The sequence below is a fragment of the Ornithorhynchus anatinus genome, chromosome 1 (genome assembly GCF_004115215.2).
Source record: "Ornithorhynchus anatinus isolate Pmale09 chromosome 1, mOrnAna1.pri.v4, whole genome shotgun sequence".
Classification (NCBI taxonomy): Eukaryota; Metazoa; Chordata; class Mammalia; order Monotremata; family Ornithorhynchidae; genus Ornithorhynchus; species Ornithorhynchus anatinus.
In genome coordinates this window covers 152307926-152331872 of record NC_041728.1, presented here as the reverse complement: position 1 = coordinate 152331872, position 23947 = coordinate 152307926, and the positions used below count along the sequence as shown (strand labels likewise).

General features: G+C 42.5%; 1 protein-coding gene across 3 annotated transcripts in view; it reads left to right on the top strand.

The window, feature by feature from the left end:
• VEPH1 (ventricular zone expressed PH domain containing 1) overlaps positions 1–23947 on the top strand; it is a 189048-nt gene that overhangs the window by 153271 nt on the left and 11830 nt on the right. For all 3 annotated transcript variants that reach the window (XM_029075215.1, XM_029075193.1, XM_029075201.2), the window contains exon 12: positions 6118–6235. In XM_029075215.1, the coding sequence (XP_028931048.1) occupies positions 6118–6235 (118 nt within the window). The remainder of the gene's footprint in view (positions 1–6117; positions 6236–23947) is intronic.

Sequence of the window (23947 nt, the reverse complement as noted above, 5' to 3'; positions counted from 1 at the left end):
AAATTAAGGATTATGTTTCCGTTCTAGTAGAATTCTGTAGGATTAGTGATTTTTTTTTCTTGTATTTATTTTCAAATTTTTCCTTATGGTGTCTTTCAAAAGTTAAATTGTTCATATTTTTTTAAACCACAGGAGATTAATATTGATAACATGAATAGTAATAACACTAATAATATAATAATACTTTACTAGTATAAAATGCATATTTCTCTATTATCTATAGGAAGGTTTTTCCTCTTAGAATGCCAAGGCAAGGGGATATATTAAAAAATAATTATGGAAACATTGAATTCTCACTCTGAGAGGTTATTCCCAGGTAGGCAAATTTGACATTAATGGATAAATAAATGAAAAGTCAATTTTTTTGTATTACTTGGAAAGTCTAAGATACGTGTCTTCTGTGGATTTTGTTTAATGCAGTCACACAAAGCACATGAGGCAATACTGAGCATTGTATATCCACACACACAAATAACTTTAGAACATAATTTAAATTTGCCAGAACATAAAGTCCTTCCAGATGTATGCTCTCACTGCTTTCTGGAAAATTGCTTCACAGTTGCCTTTCAAGACACATAGTCGGCATTGTAAGAACCAAGGAATGTTTTACACATTTGCAGAATCCATTGTGTTGATTCATGCTGTCATTTTACAGCAAAATGATTCAGTGAATAATCTCTCAACTTCCTTTGCAGTCTGAAAGGGAAAACGAAGGGCGGAAAGAGAAATTCTTTTAAATACTTTACTAAATTGCTCTTACAACTTCACCCTCTCCACAGAGGTAGAGAAAAAGGTCATTCAACAAATAGCATTATTTGTTCCATCCAAGACAGCCGTTCTTTCCTTCCAAAGCTTTTTATCTTTTAAAAATTTTGATATAATTTCCCAATCATTTAAATGTTTATTAAATTTCATGTCTAAATCCCATCTGTAATTTGGAACCTGAGTTGGCATGGGGTTTGGTAGTTGTACTTGAGGTCGCCCACCATTTCCAAAAGAAGCAGTGTGGCCTAGTGGAAAGAGCATGGGCCTGGGAGACAGAGGACCTGGGTTCTAATTCCTGCTCTGCCACTTTTCTGCTGTGTGATCTTGAACAAGTCACTCAACTTCTCTGCGCCTCAGTTACCTCATTTGTTAAATGGGGATTAATAATAATAATAATAATGATAATGTTGGTATTTGTTAATTGCTTACTATGTGCAGAGCACTGTTCTAAGCGCTGGGGGAGAAACAGGGTCATCAGGTTGTCCCACATGAGGCTCACAGTCTTCATCCCCATTTTACAGATGAGGGAACTGAGGCCCAGAGAAGTGAAGTGACTTGCGCACAGTCACACAGCTGACAAGTGGCAGATCCGGGATTCCAACCCATGACTTCTGATTTCCAAGCCCGGGCTCTTTCCACTGAGCCACACTGCTTCTCCTCCAAATTAGATTAGAGCTATGAGCCCCATGTGGAACATGGACTGTGTCCAAATGGATTATCTTGTATCTACCCCAGTGCTTAGTACAGTGCCTGGCACTTATAATCATTTAACAAATCCCATAAAAATGCCATTTTTCCACTGATTATTGTATGTCCTGATCATCTCACTTTACCACATCGTATCTCGTTCATGTAGCGTCACAGCCACCCCCCGCCCCCCCCCCCCCCCCCGCATCTGTAAAGCAAGAGTAAAGTACCCATAACCTTGTTTCAGCGGCCTTGCAAACTCTTTGCCAGTGTAAACTCCTTATAGGCAGGGAATTTATGGTGTATTTTTTTGTGTGCTATTTGGTAAGCGTTTACCGTGGCCAAGCACTGTAGTGAGCATTAGGGCAAATACAAGTTAATCTGGTTGGACACTATCCGTGTCTGACATGGGACTCACAGGCTTAATCCCCACTCTAATAATAATGTTAATAATAATAATTGTATTTGTTAAGCACTTACTATGTGCCAGGCACTCTACTTAACGCTGGGGTGGATACTAGCAGATTGGGTTGGACACAGTCCCTGCCCCACGTGGGGCTCACAGTCTCATTCCCCATTTTACAGATGAGGTAACTGAGGTCCAGAGAAATGAAGTGATTTTTCCAAGGTCACATAGACACTTGGCGGAGATGGGATTAGAACCCATGACCTTCTGACTCCCAGGCCTGTGATGAGATAATCAAGGCATAGAGAAGTTAAGTAACTTGTCCATGGTGACAGAGCAGACAAGTGACAGAACTGGGTTTAGAACCCAGGTCCTCTGACTCCCAGAACCCTGCTCTTTCCACTAGGCCCCAGTGGGTTCTAATCCCAGTTCTGCCACTTGTCTGCTATGTGACCTTGGGCAAGTTACTTAACTTTTCTGCACCTCAGTAACCTCGTCTGTCAAAAAGGAATTAAGACTGTAAGCCCCACATGGAACATGGACCTTGTCAACCTGATAAGTTTGTACCCTTATTCGTTCATTCAATTCATTCAGTCGTATTTATTGAGCGCTTACTGTGTGCAGAGCACTGCACTAAGCGCTTGGAAAGTACAATCCGGCAACAGATAGAGACAATATCTACCCAACAACAGACTCAGTGCCTGGCACTTGACAAATACCATTAAAAAACCAAACAAAAATGATCTGTCACAGGGATGGTGGGAGAGACCTGAGAAAAGTTCTTAGGATTGCCAGATATTTCCCCAAACTCTCAGAATTTAGACACAGAAGTTAGTTTCAAGAAAGGGTAAAATAATACAAGATCCAAATGCTGATCCACTCCTAGATGTATATATACATATATATATAGACTTTGAGATGCACAAACTTATAAACATGTGAGCAAACTTCCTTAGATACATGGACAAAACTCTGATTGAGTGTACTTACAAATCAGCGAGGTTTATTAGCCTTTTCCAGATGACAGGAAGAATGCTTCCTCTTCCTAATTTTAAAGGCTTAGCCCAATTTGGTCATTTCCTCTTTTTCCTAAAGGATTTTGGAAAATGTAGACCGTAGACCTTTAGTTTCTAGGAAACATAGTTTGCAGACATCTTGTGCTAGTAGATTGTTTCCTACTTCGCTTCCAAGCCCCCGACCTTAGAATGAGCTTCCAAGAGGAGCTTGAATATTGACAATGTCACCAACAGACTTTTCAATTTATGTCCATCATAAGTGGACATGGACACAGCAGTGGCCTGCCAGGTCAGCATTGTCAGATCAAAAGGAAAAGTGGGACTCTAAAAAGTGTAGGAAGCCTTGATTTGTAGATAGTGTTTTTCTTCCGAGAGCCCTTTTCTTCTCCTTTACCTTGACAAATTGGATCCGTGAAACACCAAGCCTCTCTCCACCGGTCCTCAGATCCTATACCAAACATGAGGTCTTACTTTGATCCATAAGTGTTATTGATAGTGTTCACTGTGAGCAGAGGACTGTAGTGAAGGAGGAGTTTGGGATTAGACTGGCTCATTATCCACTTTGATACTGGACAGTGCATTTTTCAAATGTCCAGTCCCCGTCCCAGGGGTCACGTGCATCTCGATGTCCAGTGTCAACAGCGGCCATCAGTGGCCACCCTATTTGGGGCCTAGGACAATTCTTGCCACTTGTCTGCTGTGTGACCTTGGGCAAATCACTTCACTTCTCTGTGCCTCAGTTACCTCTCTAGAAAATGGGGATTAAGACTGTGAATCCTATGTGGGGTGGGGACTGTGTCCAACCTGATTACCTTGTAATAATAATAATAATTATTATGGTATTTGTTAAGCGCTTACTGTGCGCAGAGCACTATTCTAAGTGCTGGGGTAGATACAGGGTAATCAGATTGTCCCACGTGGGGCTCACATTTTTTTCTCTTTTAATCCCCATTTTTACAGATGAGGTAAGTGAGGCCCAGAGAAGTGAAGTGACTTGCCCAAGGTCACACAGCAGACGAGTGGTGGAGCCGGGATTAGAACCCACGACCTCTGACTCCCAAGCCCATGCTCTTTCCACTAAGTCACGCTGCTTCTCTATCTTGTATCTACCTAGTGCTTGTAACGGTGCTTGGCGCATAATAAGTGCTTAACGAATATCATTATTATTATTATTATTACTTCTTCTGGACCCAAAGAAGAAGTAGTTTGGAGTTAGACACTTCACAGGCTTGTCAGCCCAGTTATTCGTTGAGTCTCAAACAAGTGCTCAGCAAATACCGTTGATTGATTGATTATTCCTTCATTCACTTATTTATTAGAATTTAATGAGTGTTTAGTGTGTACAAAGCACTTTGCTAAGTGCTTGGGAGAGTACAATATAACAATAAACAGACACCTACCCTGCCCACAAGGAGTTTATACCATTAAAGCAAACAGACAAACAACAAAAAAACTAAAGTATTTGTCAACCCCTTCCTACGTACCAAGCACTGTACTAAATGCTGGGGTGGGTACAAGCAAATTAGGTTGAACACAGTCTCTGTCCCACCACATGGGGCTCACAGTCTCAATCCTCATTTTACAGATGAGGTAACTGAGGCCCAGAGAAGTGAAGTGACTGGCCCAAGATCACACAGCAGATTAATCGCAGAGCTAGGATTAGAACCCATACTTTTCTGACTGCCTGTGCTCTATCCACTACCCTTGCTGCTTCTCATTACTACTGCTATTACTACTAGTGGGGCAAGAACAGAGTTGGTGAAAGCAGAAAAGGCAAATTCAGATAGTTGCTGTTGTGCCTTTCGTGGAAAACCGAGAGCAAAGTCGTTTTAGAATTTGAAATAATTAATTAACTGCACTTGGATCTGTGATGTGCGGTCCTTTGATAGTCACTCCCATGCCTTACCTTACAGCACATATCGTTAAAGTTTATATTATAAATAACATTTCTATTTATATTAATGCCTGTCTCCCCATCTAGACCATATGTTTGTTATGAGCAGGGACCGTGTATGCTAATACTGCCATATCGTACTCTCCCCAGCACTAATACGTGCTCTATATGTGGCAAACACTCAATAGATGCCATTAATTGATTGATTATTAATATTGTGGCATTTACTAAATGTTTTCTTTTTGCCAAAGACTATAGTGAGCACTGGGGTAGACACAATATAAAGCAGATTGGGCACTTTATCTGTCTCACTCTGGGCTCACAGTCTAAGGGGGAGAGAGAACAGATTTCTCATCCCCGTTTTTGCAGAGGATGAAAATGGGGCACAGAGAAGTTAAGTAAGTTGACCAGTGTCACACTGCAGGCTAATTGGCAGATCCAGGATTAGAACTTAGGTCTCTTGATTCCCAGGCCCATATTGTATCCACTATTACAGTGCTCTGCACATAGTAAGCGCTCAATAAATACTATTGAATGAATATTCACACCTTCCCTGCCCACAAGGAGTTTATACCATTTAAAGCAAACAGACAAACAACAAAAAAACTAAAGTATTTGTCAACCCCTTCCTATGTACCAAGCACTGTACTGAACACTGGGGTGGGTACGAGCAAATTAGGTTGAACACAGTCTCTGTCCACTAGGTGCAATTTACTTGTCAGTAGACTATAAGAGACAGTGGGATTATTCTACTGATATAGAATTTTTTAATGGCATTTATTGAACACTTACTATGTGTCAGGCACCGTACTAACGCTAGGGTAGCTATGAGCTAATCAGGTGGGACACATGGGCCTCACAGTATTTATCCCCATTTTAAAGATGAGGTTCCCTGAGGCACGGAGAAGTAAAGTTACTTGCCCAAGGTCATCACAGAATAGACAAGTGGTGGAGTGGGAATTAGAATCCAGGTCCTCTGACTCCCAGGCCTATGCTATATCCACTAGACCACGCTGAGCCTTTCCAAATCCAAAGATCTTCCAGGCGCCTTCAAGGACCCTGTCGCATCTTAGCATTTTGACCAGTCTGATTTCATTTCTCCAGTGTATATTACAATGCGTTAAATCAGGGTCAGGTTGGTTCATGTCTGTTCTTGATTCTATTTATTGCTATTGTTTTTGTCTATCTGTCTCCCCCGATTAGAATGTAAGCCCGTCAAAGGGCAGGGACTGTCTCTATCTCTTACTGATTTGTACATTCCAAGCTCTTAGTACAGTGCTCTGCACATAGTAAGTGCTCAATAAATACTATTGAATGAATGAATGAATGTTCTTTCATTCCTGGCCTAGGATCTGGACCAGGTACAGATGCACCTAGAAGAAGCGAGGTTCTTTGATTTATTTGGTTTCAGTGAGGAAGCTGGAGCTTGGCAGTGCTTCATGTGCAATAATCCTGAAAAGGCAACAGGTAAGTTGTTCAAATTGGCTTCTAAAGTTGCTCAGGTTGGAGTTGGCCCTCTCCTGAACTGGTTTCTGTCATTCGAATTTCAAAAGACATGCTGTGGTTATCACTGTGCACAGGGCCATTTGCAACTCTTCCAAACACTACCTTCAGAAACCTTCTAGTTAGCAGGATGAGAAGAAGCATGGACTAGTGGAAAGAGTATGGACCCGGGAGTCAGAGGCCTTGGGTTCGAATCCCTCCTCTGCCAGTTGCTTGCTGTGTGACCTCAGGCAAATCTCTGTACCTCAGTTTCCTCAACTGTAAAATGAGGATTCATTCATTCGTTCGATCATATTTATTGAGTGCTTACTGTGTGCAGAGCACTGTACTAAGTGCTTGGAAAATACAATTCAGCAACAAATAGAGACACTCCCTGTCTACAGCGGACTCACAGTCTAGAATGGGGGAGACAGACTCAAATAAAGTAAACAGGCATCTTTAAATCCTCTTCCTTCCTATTTAGACTATGAGCCCCATGTGGGACAGGAACTGTGTCCAACCTGAGTAACTCATGTCTAGTGCACACTGAGATCAGTGTTTGATACGTAGTAAACACTTAACAGATTCAATAATAATAATAATAATAATAATTTAAAAAGGAATGAAAATAAATCCTAGGACTTTTCAAGCCACCCAAAGCATCTGTTAACCATTTGCTTCCCCTCAGCCCTCAGCAATGTAAATTGCTGTATGTAAAGACTGTATTTTTGGGTAAATGTATGTTTGTCTGTGAACTCATTGAGAGCAGGGACCCAATTTGTTCTTTAAAATACTGTAGACCTCAAAGTCCCACTCAAGAAATTCTTATACACTGTCTGATTGTCTGATAGGAAAACTGAGATACCATCTCACTTGTTGCCAATTGCTTGTCAAAAAATGTTACTAGTTTTCCTTACAGTTTTGTTCATTCCAGTTAAGATGATCCCATTTCTGCCAGTTATGTTAGAAACAAAGTCTAAAGAGGGCTCGTGAGTTTGAAAATGTATGGGGGAAATGCAAAACTGTATTCAAAAGTCTCCAAATAAATCAGTGAGGTTAACGCATATCTCAAGTTATTGCCATAACATTTGTTCAAAGAAATAACTTTGCCTCTACAGTTTTAAAATATAAACAGAAACAAAAAAACTTCTGCTTTCCTTGAAGAAAGACAAAGCATACTATTTTGGCCCAGGAGAGAACTGAAGGAATTCTATCCTAGCAAAGTTTCTTTCCCATTACTGATATTTAGATGAAGTTAGTACACACCAGAACCATTGACAAAATAGCTACTTTTTTTAAAGCACCAGATCACCTTCTGGAAAGCCTTTGAATATACCACCTGCACTAACTTCTTTAATTCCTGCTGCTTTTTAATGTAAATATTTGCCGTTATGATTAATCTATCTCATTAACTGCCAAAATATTATGCCTGAAGTTGAGAAAGTTTCTGTTTATTTGGCCATATGGAGATGTGAGGAGTTAAAGGCTGAGCACCAATTAAAATATATTGCCCTACAGAAATTCTAACCATATGTAGGGGAGAAGCTGGCAATTTTGGATTCTGGCCTCTTTTAAGACAGATTGTTGAGTGACTGGAAAATCTGGATTGGGTCAGTGCCAGTTAGAAGAACCAAGAGAGGGATATTTTAAAGATTTTCAGGCTCATAAGAATGTGGAGAACACAGCTATCTTCATTATAAAACTTTCTAATTGTTTTTTTACGAACTGAAGACCAAGGTAATAAGTATATTTAATACATGAGCAAAAAAAGGGATTATATTTAAGAACAATGACTGTCTCCTGTAAGTGTGGTTTCAGTGTAAGTTGAGCTGCATAAATGTTTAATCATGGCTAGTTGAAGAAGATTTTGGCAAAATCACTTTGAGAGAAAATTAATCACTAGACATGTTAAATTCAGTTAACTGTAGGACACTTAAGAAAATAATTTTCCAATTGGGAAATATCTTCATGACATAACTGTACTGTATTTGGGAGCCAGTCATTTTCCTTGCAAATCGACACAATATAAAAGAAACATCTCTAGACTGTGAGCTCCCTATGGGCAGGGATCTTGTCTACTGACTCTGCCATCGTGAATGATATTTTTTGAGCATGCATTTATTGAGTGTTGTGTTCAGACCACTGTACTGTATGCTTGGGAGAGTGCAATAGAGCAGAGTGGGTAGACACATTTCCTGCCCATAGCAAGCTTACAGTATGGTAGAGAAGCAGCGTGGCGCAGTGGAAAGAGCACGGGCTTTGGAGTCAGAGGTCATGGGTTTGAATCCCGCCTCGGCCACTTGTCAGCTGTGTGACTTTGGGCAAGTCACTTAACTTCTTGGTGCCTCAGTTACCTCATCTGTAAAATGGGGATTAAGACTGTGAGCCCCACGTGGGACAACCTGATTCCCCTGTGTCTCCCCCAGCGCTTAGAACAGTGCTCGGCACATAATAAGCGCTTAACAAATACCAACATTATTATTATTATTATTACAGTCTCAAGTGAGTAAACAACTTGTTTGCATGGGTGGCCTTGTTTCTATAGCGTGGCTTAGTGGAAAGAGCCTGGGCTTGGGAGTCAGAGGTCATGGGTTCTAATCCCGGCTCCGCCACTTGTCAGCTATATGACTTTGGGCAAGTCACTTAACTTCTCTGTGCCTCAGTTACCTCACCTGTCAAATGGGGATGAAGATTGTGAGCCCTACTTGCGACAACCTGATAGCCTTGTATCTACCCCAGAGCTTAGAACAGTGCTTGGCAAATAGCAAGCTCTTAACAAATACCACCATTATTAATATTATTATTATTATTATTACAACCCAGTGCTTCCCTAGTGTTTGAGCAGACATTTTGCCAAGGAGATATTTTTCTAATATCCCTGCTCTACAAACACTTCCTGCTCACTCCAGCAGATCCTCCCAAGAGTTCCTGGAGAAGGAGAAAATTTTAAGGAACCCATTATAGGTGCTTTTTTTACTGACTGTAACTTTAACTTCTCTCTGCTGGGCAGAATATTCTGTTATTTGTCATCAATGGTATTTATTGAGTGCTTACTATATGCAGAGCACTGTACTAAGTGCTTGAGCGAGCAGAGTACAACAGAGTTGGATCCACACTCTCTCATCAGTTACTCTGCAGGTTTGGTGGCAGGCAGCTGGGTTTCAGCCTGAAATCAATCAATCAATCAATCATTTTTATTGAGCACTTACTGGGTGCAGAGGAGTGTACTAAGCACTTGGCAAAGTACAGTACAAAAGAGTTGGTAGAAACGTTCCCTGACCTCATTGAGCTTACATCGAGAGGGAACAATCATTCTGAATTATTCACTGAGGGTTTATGCTGTGCAAAGCACTGTACGCTCTAGACTGTGAGCTGGTGGAGGGCAGAATGTGTCTGTTATCTTGTACTCTCTCAAGTGCTTAGTACAGCACTCTGCACACAGTAAGCATTCAATAAATATGACTGACAGACTGACTAAGAACCTGGGAGAGTAGAGTTGAGTTAGAAGACCCAATCTCTGCCTTGAAGTACCTTTGGGTTAAATCGGGGAGGCAGACACAAAACAAATTACAGAGAAAGAAGAGAATGGAAAGAGGGATACTGAGTAAGTGTTTAAAGAGTAGAGTACATAAGGAAATATGTGAGTGTGTAAGTGGAAAGGTGGTGAAAAAGTGCTGATGAATTAGTTGGGAGGATATGCCATAAGGTAAAGAAAAATGAATCCAGAAAAGTCTTCCAGAGGAGGAGAATTTCGGGAAGGGCTCTGAAGATAGAAAGAACTGTAGTTTGGCAGACGTGAAGTGGGAGGATGTTCCAGCAAAGAGGATGAGTGTGGACCAAGAATCAGAAATGAGATATAATAAGTAGGTTAACGTGAGAGGAATAAAGAGTATGAATTGGAGTTTAGTGCAAGAAGAGAGTGGATAAATAAGACAGGGGGAACTGATGGAGTGTCCTAAAGGTCAAGAACTTTTAAGCTCCCTTCTGGATTGTAAACTCCTTGTGGGCAAGAAACATGTCTACTAAATGTGTTATACTGTACTGACCCAAGCACTTAGTACATTGATCTGCACACAGTAAGTGCTCAATAAATATCATTGAGTGATTTGATGCGGAAAGGAATGGGTTTCTAAAAATGGGGGGACGTGAGAAGAAAGACATCAATCAGCCATTGGTATTTATTGAGCACTTACTGTGCACAGAGGACTGTACTAAGCTTTTGGAAAAGTCTACACTATAACAGAGTTGGTAGATAGGTTCCCTGACCACAAGGAGCTCACAGTCCAGAAAGGGAGGTACCATCTATAGGGGGAGATCATTATAGAAGAGTATTTGGGCAGCAGAAGGAAGTATGAACTAGATATAGGGAAAGACTGGAGGCAGGGAGACAAGAGAGGAGGCCACCACTGAGGTAATCCCACTGGCATCTGTGAATTCCATGGCAGCTTGAGTGTAAAATACTTCAGGGTTCTGAAACAGCCTCCTGCTGCAGGCATCTGAGAGAGAAAGCCCCCCCTTCTTGGACACTGCTTCTAGATTCCCCCCGCCCACCCCCCGCCCCCAACCAGGTTTTTGATGGGCTTGGAAGTGGAGAGGTCATAAAAGAAATCTGTACCAAACTGGATCCTTTCTCTCATCAAAACCCCAGGGTGGCTCCAGAACTGCACGTTAGCCTGTCATTAATCAAACAATGGTATTTATTGAGCACTTACTGCGTGCAGAGCACTGTATTAAGCATTTGGGAGAGTACAGTAGAGTTGGTAGTCAAGATACCTGCCCTCAAGGAGTTTTAGAGAAGCAGCGTGGCTCAGTGGAAAGAGCCCGGGCTTGAGAGTCAGAGGTCATGGGTTCAAATCCCACCTCTGCCACTTGTCAGCTGTGTGACTGTGGGCAAGTCACTCCACTTCTCTGGGCCTCAGTTACCTCATCTGTAAAATGGGGATTAAGACTGTGAAGCTCACGTGGGACAACCTGATTACCCTGTATCTACCCCAGAGCTTAGAACAGTGCTCTGCACATAGTAAGCGCTTAACAAATATCAATATTATTATTATTACATTCTAGTGAAAGGAGCTTACTTAGGAGTTGACCCCAGGAGGAGGAGGGTTCAGGCAAGCCAAACTGTGCGAAGCAAATCAAAGGATTTTCAGACTCCAGCTTTGTACTATGATCCATAACACCTCATTAGCTTGCTTCCCCTGGCTCTTGGCTAGTATTTTCCTTTCTGTTTCTATTTCTACCCTCAATATTTACAGGTTTTACCAAAAAAAAATATAATTTTCTCCTTACCAATTCCAGTCAAATTTTGTAATAGTCAGATCTTGTAAAAAATGCAATTTAGAAAAGCGTAGGCATTATAAGAGGATGTATAATGAAATAATATTATGTGCATCTACATACGCATAAAGCAAACTGTGGCCATTAAATCTGAGTCTGTCTAAGAAGATGCACACAATTTAAAAAGGCACACAAAGAAGCTCACTATTTGTCACCCATCTGGAGCTGTTGAACCTTATTCCTGCCAAGGCCACATTATAAGAAACAGACGTAGCAGTAGATAAGACATACAGATTTGATTTGCTAAAATGTTAGGAAAAATAAAATGTGTCGTCCAGTGTTTATTCCAGCAAACAGCTTTCAGGTTTAATAAAAAGGTGAAGAGAGTAAAAAAGAATGTATATGCCGCCACAAATGGTATTGTCTTGAGGTTAACAACTGAACTAGTAAAAATGTCTTTGTAAATGTAATAAATGTTGACTTCATTGATTAAATACAAGTGTTAGAGTTAGATTAATTCTAAGTCTAAAAATGAATTTGTCAAGTATAGCTTTCCATCAGTTTTTACCACTTTTGTTTCCTGGGGAAAACATTATGTAATAAAAAAAGAAAAATATGGGTCCAGTGAAAGAAGAGGCAGAAGGTCAGCAAAAACCTGTCAGAACACACCATTTTGCTTGTTTTTTTTTTTAACTAGTATTACTTTTGCTGAATACCTCCCATTTATATTACAGAACATCACAGGTTCCCCAACATGGCTTGCTTAACTATTTTGTTAGTTGAATATAGTTCTGCCACTTACACAATGTCAGCGACCATATTCGCTGCTGACTTCTTATGATAGCAACCAGGTATTACATTTTTTTCTCGATTAACCTTTTCTTTGAGTTAAATTTTGACTGAGAGCTTAAGTCAAGAGATAATCACGTAGTTTTATTCTGGTAAAAATAAAAGCAAAATATATTTCACATAGAATGTACTGAAATTAAATGTTTGGCATTGGAAATGTCAAAATATATAAATTTCTTCTCTAGGTACATTGTGCAATATGAAAAAGAAAAAGAAATTGAAACTCCTAGCCTCCATTTTTTAATACAGGTTACACATGTTATCTTACCTTTGTAGAATTTAACTAAAATGCTAACATTCACACAGTAGTTTTCAATCTACGTGATACTCTAATGACTATTTCTAGACTGTGAACCCATTGTTGGGTAGGGATTGTCTTTATTTGTTGCTGAATTGTACTTTCCAAGTGCTTAGTACAGTGTTCTTCACACAAATGCCCGATAAATATGTTTGAATGAATTAATGAATATTTCCTTTAAATTACAAATGTAAAGCTCAGAACAGCAAAGTTAATATTTTCCTTCCACATAGTCCTATCATGGTATTTATTTCCTTATGTGGTCAGGATTTAATTTATATATGGCAAATTCAAATTAAATACCAGAATGAAGGTATTTTCATTCATTCAGTTGTATTTATTGAGCGCTTACTGTGTGCAGAGCAGAGTACTAAATGCTTGGGAAGTACAATTCGGCAACATATAGAGACCATCCCTGCCCACAACGGGCTCACTGTCTAGAAGGGGGGAGACAGGCATCAAAACAAGTTAACAGGCATTTTCATTTACATTCATTGAATTATATTAATTCAGCATGGGAACTAGTTTTGAATATATTGGTCATAGTTTGCTGGATTTTTTTTCTAAGAAAAGAAGAAAAGGAAGAAGAAACTGAAGACAAACTGAGGCTCCAAGTCTTAATTTGCCTTGAGCCTCATTGTGTCAGGGTTGAGTTACTTTTTTAACATTCCTTTGAGGCCCCCAGGGAGTTAATGACATGAGCTAAATGTTTTTGGGGCACACCTGATGGTGTATCTACCCAAAATACCCTTCTTGGGATATTAATAAATAACAGTGACTAATTGAACCAGGAGGGGTATTCTCTAAAAAATTATTTTCCGTTTTTCATTCATTCATTCAATAGTATTTATTGAGCGCTTACTATGTGCAGAGCACTATACTAAGCACTTGGAATGTACAAAACGGTAACAGATAGAGACAGTCCCTGCCCTTTGACGGGCTTACAGTCTAATTGTTTTTGTCATTATTACCAAGCTTTCACAGGTTTTTGTTGAAGTGCCTGCAATCTCAAAATTCTCAAAGCCTTAGACCTAATGAGTTTCTGTTAAATACTTTGGGTTACTCCTAAAAATAAGAAACCTTCAGGTTTTAAGTGGTTTCAACATTGGGAATGGAGCAACAATCAAATAATCAATCAATGGTATTTATTGAGTACTCCTGAGTGCAGAGCATTGTACTAAGTGCTAGGGAAAGAACAGTTGCTGAATTGTACATTCCAAGCGCTTAGTACAGTGCTCTGCACATAGTAAGCACTCAATAAAAACTATTGAATGAATGAATGAACAGTAAGATAGAGTTGGTTGACATGATCCCTACCAGCGAGGAGCTGAAAATCTTCAGGGAGAGAGAGACATTAATAATAATGTTGGTATTTTTTAAGCACTTACTATGTTCAGAGCACTATTCTAAGTGCTGGGGTAGATACAGGGTAATCAGGTTTTCCCACGTGAGGCTCACAGTCTTAATCCCCATTTTCCAGAGAAGTTAAGTGACTTGCCCACAGTCACACAGCTGACTAGTGGCAGAGCTGGGATTTGAACCCATGACCTCTGACTCCCAAGCCCAGGCTCTTTCCACTGAGCCACGATGAATTACAGATAGGGGAAAGAGTAGAGTATAAGGATATGTACATAAGCGATGTGGGGCTTGGGTGAAGTAGCAAAGTGTTTGTGGGGAATCCAGACAAGTGCATAATCCAGTAAAGAGGAGGGTGTATAGGGGAAATGAGGAATTACGGAAGGCCACTTGGAGGAGATTTTAGGAGCGTTTTGAAGGTGGGGAGAGTGGTAGACTGTCGGATTTGAAGGGGGAGGGAGTTCCAGGCCCATGGGAGGACGAGCGTTTGGTGGTGGGATTGACAAGGTACACAGAGTAGGTTGGAATTAGAGGATCAAGGTGAGTGCATAGAACTGTACTGTTTCCCCAGTCAACTGTAAGCTCCTTTTTTGTTAAGAACTGTGTGTACTAACTCTGTTGTACTGTACTTTCTCAAGCGCTTAGGACCGAACTCTGCACACAGTAAGGGCTCAGTGAATGCCACTGATTGATGCTGTGGGTGGACCTTGACCTCTCAGCTGCCTTAGATACTGTGGGAAAGCCCGTTCTCCTAGAAGTGTTATCCAACCTTGGCTTCCCTGACATTGTTCTCTCTTGGTTTCTCCTATCTCTCTGGCTGCTCATTCTCAGTCTCTTTCGTGGCCTCCTCCTCTACCTCCCACCCCCTGTGGGAGTCCCTGTGTAGGCTCAGTGCTGTGTCCCTTTCTATTTCCCATCTACACCTCCTCTCTTGGAGAACTCATTCTCTTGTAACTCATTGAATTGTGCTTTCCAAGCGCTCAGTACAGTGCTCTGCACACAGTAAGCGCTCAATAAATACGATCGATTAAATGAATGAATGAATTCTCTTCCCATAGCTTGGACTATCATCTCTTTGTGACGATTCCCAAATCTCCCTTTCCAGCCCTCATCTCTCGCCTCTGCAGTTTGGTATTTCCTCCTGCCATCAGGCATCTCTACTTGGATGTCCCACAGACAACTCAAACTTAACGTGTCCATAATAGAGATTCTCATATTCTCATCCGAATCTTGTCTTCCACCTGACTTTCCCATCAATGTAGAAATCACCACCATCCTCCCCATCTCACAAGTCTGTTACTTTGGCGCTATCCTCCACTCATCTCTCTCATCCAACCCACATATTCAATCTGTCACCAAATCTAGTAGGTTCACCCTTTACAACTCGCTAAAATCTGCCCTTTCCTCGCCACCTAAACTGCTACTGTGGTCATTCAAACACTTATTCTGTCCTACCTTGACTGCTACATCAGTCTCCTTGCTATCTCCTTGCCTCCTGTCTCTCCCTACTCCAGTCCATATTCCACTCCGCTGCCTGGATCATTTTTCTACAGAAACTTTCAGTCTGAATTTCCCCACTCCTCAAGAACCTCCAGTGATTTCTCATCCACTTCTCCATCTAACAGAAACTCTTTACTATGGTCTTTAAAGCAATCACCTTTCCCCTTCCTACCTTACCTTTCTGATTTCCTACTACAATCCAGCCTGTGCAGTTTGCTCCTCTAATGCCAAACTACTCACTGTCCCTCAGTCTCATCTATCTTGCTGCTGACACCTTGTCCATGTCCTGACCCTGGACTGGATCTCCCTCCCTCTTCATATCTGACAGAGATTCACTCTTCCCACCTTCAAAGCCTTATTAAAACACATCTCCTCTAAGAGGCCATCCTCAACTAAGCCCTCATTTCATCTTTTCCCACTCTTTTCTCTTTGCACTATAGATTTGCATCCTTTAATTACCCATCCCTCAGACCCATTACACTTCTGTACATTTCTGTAATTTAATTTATTTATATTAATGTCAGCCTTCCTCTCTAGACTGTAAACTTGTTATAGGCAGGGAACCTATCAACTCTGTTAAATTTTACTTTCCCAGGTGCTTAGTACAGTGCTCTGCACAGAGTAAACACTCAAGTATGATTGCTTTATTGATACCTACTTATCAAATAATGTACATTATGAAATAATGTATTCATGTGGATAAAATTGTATTGTCTTTAAAAAGCTAATTATTTATAAAATCATCTTCTCCACCACCCCCCAAATGCCACCCAATCTCACAGAGTTTAAGGCAGATTCTTCACTCTGCATTTTTAGTCTGCCTCACAGAATAACTACCTCCACCCTATGTGCAAAGAGTCCATCCTGGGGTAAGGGGAGACAGGTGACCCATCTCTCCAGAAGCATCATGATTGAATAAGCCAAGATTTGGGTGAGAGCAACGGTGACCATTCTGCCCTTGTCTGCCTGTGTGCCTGCCCAGAGATGTGTCCCAGTCTCCACATCCATGGCTGGACATGGGCTGAGGTAGGGATATGAGATGACAAGTGGTAACTGAGATGTGAGAAGAAATCGGGGTGAGAGAGGACCAGCATTGTAACATCTTCCAGAGGATGGGGGAAGTCTGCTTGATCCAGCTGTGCTTGAGTTTGGCTTCCAGCAGGCTGAGGTGATAGCAATTGGCATGGCTCCTGGCCCTGACTCCCCCTCTCTCTCCTGCCATTTGCCCCAAGGCCCCTAAAGACCCTAATTTAATAAGGAGAAGAAGGAGGAGAAGAAGAATTATAGTATTTGTTAAATGCACTGGGTAGGATACAAGCAAATTAAGTTGGACATAATTTCTGTCCCACGTGGGCCTCACAGTCTCAATCCCCATTTTACAGGTGAGGTGATTGAGGGACAGAGAAGTAAAGTGACTCATCCAAGGTCACACAGCAGACAAGTGGTGCAGCAGGGATTAGAACCCATTCTCTTCTGACTCCCAGGCCCCGTGCTCTATCCACTATGCCATGCTGCTAATCTAGCACTATTACATTGTATCACTCCCCCAGCCAAAGACTTCTACAAATAATGGTGTTTTTTAAGTGCTTACTGTGTGCCAAGCACTGTTCTATGCACTGGGGTAGATACAAGTTAATCAGGTTGTCCCACGTGGGGCTCACAGTCTCAATCCCAATTTTACAGATGAGGTAACTGAGGCCCAGAGACTTGCCCAAGGTCACACAGTAGACAGGTGACAGTCAGGATCAGAACCCACGCCCTCTGACTCCCAAGTCCGTGCTCTTACCACTAAACCATGCTTTCTCCACATGAATTATTTAAAAATATAATTGTGTTTGTGTGTGTGCTTGTCGTTCATTCATTCATTCATTCAATAGTATTTATTGAGCGCTTACTATGTGCAGAGCACTGTACTAAGCGCTTGGAATGTACAGATCTGCAACAGATAGAGACAGTCCCTGCCCTTTGACGGGTTTACAGTCTAATCGGGGGAGACAGGCAGACAAGAACAATGGCAATAAATAGAGTCAAGGGGAAGAACATCTCATAAAAACAATGGCAAATAAATAGAATCAGGGTGATGTACATCTCATTAAACAAAATAAACAAAATAAGTAGGGTGATGAAGATATATATAGCGGACGAGTACAGTGCTGAGGGGGTGGGAGGGGAGAGGGGGAGGAGGAGAGGGAAAGGGGGGAGAAGAGGGTTTAGCTGCGCAGCGGTGAAGCGGGGATAGAGGGAGCAGAGGGAAAAGGAGGGGAGCTCAGTCTGGGAAGGCCTCTTGGAGGAGGTGAGCTTTAAGTAGGGATTTGAAGAGGGGAAGAGAATTAGATTGTCGGAGGGGAGAGGGGAGGACATTCCAGAACCGCGGGAGGACGTGGCCCAGGGGTCGACGGCAGGATAGGCGAGACCGAGGGATGGTGAGGAAGAGGGCAGCAGAGGAGCGGAGCGTGCGGGGTGGGCAGTAGAAAGAGAGAAGGGAGGAGAGGTAGGAACGGGCAAGGTGATGGAGAGCCTTGAAGCCTAGAGTGAGGAGTTTTTGTTTGGAGCGGAGGTTGATAGGCAACCACTGGAGGTGTTTAAGAAGGGAAGTGACAGGCCCAGAACATTTCTGTAGGAAGATGAGCCGGGCAGCGGAGTGAAAAATAGACTGGAGCGGGGCGAGAGAGGAGGAAGGGAGATCAGAGAGAAGGCTGACACAGTAGTCTAGCCGGGATATAACGAGAGCCCGTACCAATAATAATAATAATAATGTTGGTATTTGTTAAGCGCTTACTATGTGCCGAGCACTGTTCTAAGCGCTGGGGTAGACACAGGGGAATCAGGTTGTCCCACGTGGGGCTCACAGTCTTAATCCCCATTTTACAGATGAGGTAACTGAAGCACCGAGAAGTTAAGTGACTTGCCCAAAGTCACACAGCTGACAAGTGGTAGAGCCGGGGTTCGAACCCATGACCTCTGACTCCAAAGCCCGTGCTCTTTCCAGTGAGCCACGCTGCTGCTCACAGTAAGGTAGCCGTTTGGGTGGAGAGGAAAAGGCGGATCATGGGGATATTGTAAAGGTGAGACCGGAAGGTCTCGGTAACGGATCGGTTGTGTGGGGTGAACGAGAGAGACGAGTCAAAGATGACACCGAGGTCGTGGGCCTGAGAGACGTGAAGGACGGTCGTACCATCCGCGGTGATAGGTAAGTCAGGAGAGGACCAGGCTTGGGAGGGAAGATGAGGAGCTCAGTCTTGCTCATGTTGAGTTTTAGGTGGCCGGCAGACATCCAGGTGGAGACGTCCTGGGGGCAGGAGGAGAAGCGAGCCTGAAGGGAGGGGGAGAGGACAGGGGCAGAGATGTAGATCCACGTGTCATCTGCGTAGAGATGGTAGTCAAAGCCGTGAGAGCGAATGAGTTTACCGAGGGAGTGAGTGTAATTGGAGAACAGAAGAGGGCCAAGAACTGACCCCTGAGGAACTCCAACAGTTAAAGGATGGGAGGGGGAGGAGGCGCCAGTGAAGGAGACCGAGAATGACCGGCCAGAGAGAGAAGAGGAGAACTGGGAGAGGACGGGAGTCCGTGAAGCCAAGGTGAGATAAGGTGTGGAGGAGGAGGGGATGGTCGACAGTGTCAAAGGCAGCAGAGAGGTCAAGGAGGATTAGAATGGAGTAGGAGCCATTGGATTTGGCAAGAAGGAGGTCATGGGTGACCTTAGAGAGAGCAGTCTTGGTAGAGTGGAGGGGACGGAAGCCTTCGCATGTATACATCTACACAATACTGATAGTGACTTGGTATCATCTTAGAAGGGGGATATGCAATAGTCACTGGAAATTCCAAACTAAGTTACTCCCTCAAACTGCAACACAATGGAGAGTTGGAGAAGCAATCTTTTTACAGAGCCCGATATTGCCAAGACACTTGGCTTGTGGGAATTGATGACATCATTACCCTTCCCTAAAATGCTGATTCATTTCTCCACAATCTCTTCTTCATTCCACAAAATGTAGCAACAAAGAGATGCTGGAACAACTGAAGATCCCCGAGGTACTAAGCTGCTCGTTTTTATTTTAGTTAATATTAAACCCTAAGAACGAAAGAATTCCGATTTAGCCGAATAGGATTGCGTAATAAAGCCAATGTTCTCATCCCTCTTACATGAAATGAGTGCTAGTCCTGGAATTAGTTTATCATTGAATTCATCTGATTTTATCATTTAGTTATTTTTTAATGAGAATTAAGCCACAGTTTTCATTCATGGTGGAAGTCTTACCGTCCTTAAAAAGGCTCGCAGGTAGTTTTACCCACACTGTTCTTCATTAGTCTTCTGAGGAAGGTACTGCTTGTTGTTCTTTATCTCTAAGAGGACACTACTCTGCTAGGCCTGCTATCAGTGACTTAATCTTGTTTATTTTGAATTTGTGTTTTTAAGCATGTAATTTGAGTACACAAGAGCTCCTGAAATGGTCTACTACAACACCAACATTGGATAATCATTTTGACTTTAAAATTTTGTTCTTGAGTTGATGACCGAAGGAGTCAGGTAGAGGAGGATGGGGCTGGTTTTGTGATTCGATATTAAATTTTGCTGCGATGAAGTGTTTTCACCCGCTGGATTGAAAGGGCTCCGGTGCAGCCCCTGGAGATCAGGGCTCCCAGCCGCCTCAGGCTGTGAGTAAGCTGGAGTGAAGACATTAGTTTTTCAAGAATTGCTCGGGCTACATAATTACTGCCCCACTGGGCTTCTTATCTTCTCCCTGCAGCTGCACTCATTCTCAACCCTTCTGTGGCCTACATGAGCCCTGGAAAACCACTTGACTTCTATTATTTATTATTATTATTATTATGGTACTTGCTAAGCATTTACTATGTGCCAAGTACTGTTCTAAGCACTGAGGTAGATATAAGGTAATCAGGTTGGACCCAGTCCCTGTCCCAAATGGAGTTCACAGTCCTAATTCCCCTTTTACAGATGAGGTAACTGAGGCTCAGAGAAGTTAAGTGAGTTGCCCAAGGTCACACAGCAGAAACGTGGCGGAGTCGGGATTAGGACTCAGGTCCTTCTGACTCCCAGGCCCATGCTCTATCCACTAAGCCATGCTGCTTCATGGTATAGTATAGCATAGCATTTGGTGGATCACTGATTCTCTGATGCTATTTCAGTATTAATCACTCAAGCAGTGGTATTTATCAAGTACTTCCTATGTAATACAAAAAGAAAAATATGGGTCCAGTGAGAGAAGAGTCAGAAGGTCAGCAAAAACCTGCCTGAACACACTATTTTGCTTGTGATTTTTTTTAACTAGTATTACTTTTGCTGAATACCTCCCATTTATATTTACAGATGAGGTAACTGAGGTCCAGAGACTTGCCACTGTACAGTACACTGCTTGGGAGACTACAGTTAACAGAATCGGTACACATGGTTCCTGCCAGGAAGGAGGTTGCAGTCTAGTGGGGTAGAGAGACGGGAATATAAAAACAATTATAGATATGTACATAAGTGTTGTGGGCCTGAGGTGGGGTGAGTAACAAGTGTTTAAAGGGTATAGGCAGAAGGGAGAGGGAGTAGGGAAAATGAAAGCTTAGTAAGGAAAGGTCTCTTGGAACAGATATGGTTTTAATAAGCCTTTGCTGGTGGGGAAAATGGTGAGCTGTCTTATATGATAATAATTGTATTTGTTAAGCGCTTAGTATGTGCCAGGCACTGTACTAAGTGCTGGGGTAGATTCAAGCTAATCAGGTTGGACCCAGTCCATGTCCTACATGGGGCTCACAACGTTAATCCCCATTTTAGAGAAGCAGCGTGGCTCAGTGGAAACAGCACGGGCTTCGGAGTCAGAGGTCATGGGTTTGAGTCCCAACTCTGCCACTTGTCAGCTGTGTGAGCTTGGGCAAGTCATTTCACTTCTCTGTGCCTCAGTTACCTCATCTGTGAAATGGGGATGAGGACTGTGAGCCTCACGTGGGACACCCTGATTACCCTGTATCTACCCCAGCACTTAGAACAGTGCTCTGCACCTAGTAAGCGCTTAACAAATACCAACATTATTATTATTTTACAGATGATATAACTGAGGCACAGAGAAGTTATGTGAATTGCCCAAGGTCATGCAGCAGACAAGTGACAGAGTGGGATTAGAACTCAGGTCTTCTGACTCCCAGGCCCGTGCTTTAACTAGGCAACACTGCTTCCAGCCTATGATCCAAAAGCCTGAAACTGTTGGATCAGATGCTGAGAGAAAGAAGCATATATGAGGAAAACTAAATATATAGGAGACTAAATGACAAGAGTATATACATGAGCATATTTAGGAAAACTAAATATATAGGAGACTAAATGACACAAGTATATTCTTCAGTTTGAAATGTACATACACTCAATTCTTTCACAGCACAGACTGTTGTAATAATACTGATGATATTTGTTAAGCACTTACTGTGTATCAAGCACTGTTCTAAGCACTGAGTACTGTACTAACAGTACAGGCCTACTGTGACTCAATGTTGCCTAGTGTAGGAAAAATCAGTTGTGAGGTGGCTCGTGTGGGTAGCAAAAGCTCTACAGTGTGAGTTTTCTTTAATGCGGGTCTTACAAGACCCATATTATAGGAGAATTACATGGACGTGTCCCTCTCAGGGTCGCATCTGGAAAGTTTCCAGTACCCTACCAGTCTTGACTATGGGAGGGAGAGTCAAGCAGAGGCCTACTCATTCCTAGATTGGGCAGTGGCTAGCGGCGGGTGGAATCAAATGAAATCAAAACTCACCCGTGCTGGGCAGCAGCGGCACGGGAGAGAGTCAAGGGTGGAGACTGGAGTTGACTGCGCGGAAGGAGGCAACGGCAAACCACTTCTGGATCTTTACTAAGAAAACTCTATGGATCCACTACCAGAAAGATTGCAGATAGAGGTGGGGCATTCTGAGAGAGATGTGTCCATGGTGACTCCTTGGTTTGGAGACGACCCGAAGGCATCAAACAAGACAAGACATGGACATGCATATACCAGATTGATCTCATTGATCTAATCTGCCCACATGGATCCAATTACTAGGAAATACCCAACTGTGCATCTCACTGTGTGCTGGCAGAACTAATCTTTGTATCCAAGACAATGTTTCATTAAAGGTGAACCTGCAGGCATAGTGTTAGACTGTTAGACTCATTTATTTTAACACCTGTCTCTCCTTGTGGATTGTAAGCTCCTTGCGAATAGGGATCGTGTCTACCATTCATTCATTCATTCATTCAATCATATTTATCGAGTGCTTATTGTGTGCAGAGCACTGTACTAAGCACTTAAGAGAATACAGTATAACAATAAACAGACACATTCCCTGCCCAAGACGAGCTTACTGCCTCTTGTACTTTTCCAAGCATGCTCTGCACACAGTAAATGCTCAATAAATACCATTGATTGATTGATTGACTGACATATTATAGGTAGTCTTAGGGGAAAACTGTGTCATTTCAAACCATCCCATCAGAAGTCTGGAGGAAAGCTAGCAAGAGAATTGTGGTGTGGTAAAAGGGAATTGCGGTGTGGTAATAGAGAAACCATATTTCCCCAGAGGAAAAGGGCTGACTCATCAATCAATCAATTGATAGTATTTATTGGGTATTTACTTTGTGCAGAGCACTTACTAAGTACCTGGGAGAGTACAATGCAATGCGGTTGGTAGATACGATCCCTGCCGTCAAGGTGCTTACCTTCTAGCGGAGGAGACAGACATTAAAATAAATGCCAGGTAAGGGAAACAACCAAGTAAAAGGCTATTTATAAGGATATAAGAATATGTTCACTCTCCAATGGCTTCTTCCCCACTGCTTTCAAATACCCTCACGTCTCCTATATATCCTAGAATAACACTCCTGTAACCCCATGGCTCCCTCCAGTGATCATCCCACCTCCCTCCTACCATTCCTCTCCAAACTCCTTGAACGAGTTGCCTCCAACTGTTGCCTCCACCTTGTCTTCTCCGGTTCTCTCCCTGACCCCCTTCAGTCTGACTTCCAACCCTTTTGATCCACAGAAACCAGAGGTCACCAATGATCTCCTCGTCTCTGCTGAGACAGGTGGCAGAGCTGGGATTAGAGCCCGTTGTTGGGCAGGGATTGTCTCTATCTGTTGCCGAATTGTATATTCCAAGTGCTTAGTACAGTGCTGCACATAGTAAGCGCTCAATAAATACAATTGAAGAATGAATGACCTCTGTCTCCCAGGCCCATGCTCTATCCACTCTGCCAGTGTCAATGAAGCCAAGGGTGTGGTCAACCGTGTCAAAGGCAGCTGAGAGGTCGCGGAAGATTAGGAAGGAGTAGAGGTCGTTGGATGTGGCAAGAAGGAGATCACTGGTGATCTTTGAGAGGTCTATGAATTATGAGGAAGTTTGCGGTGTGCCAGATTTATCCTTCATCAGTAATCCCATCA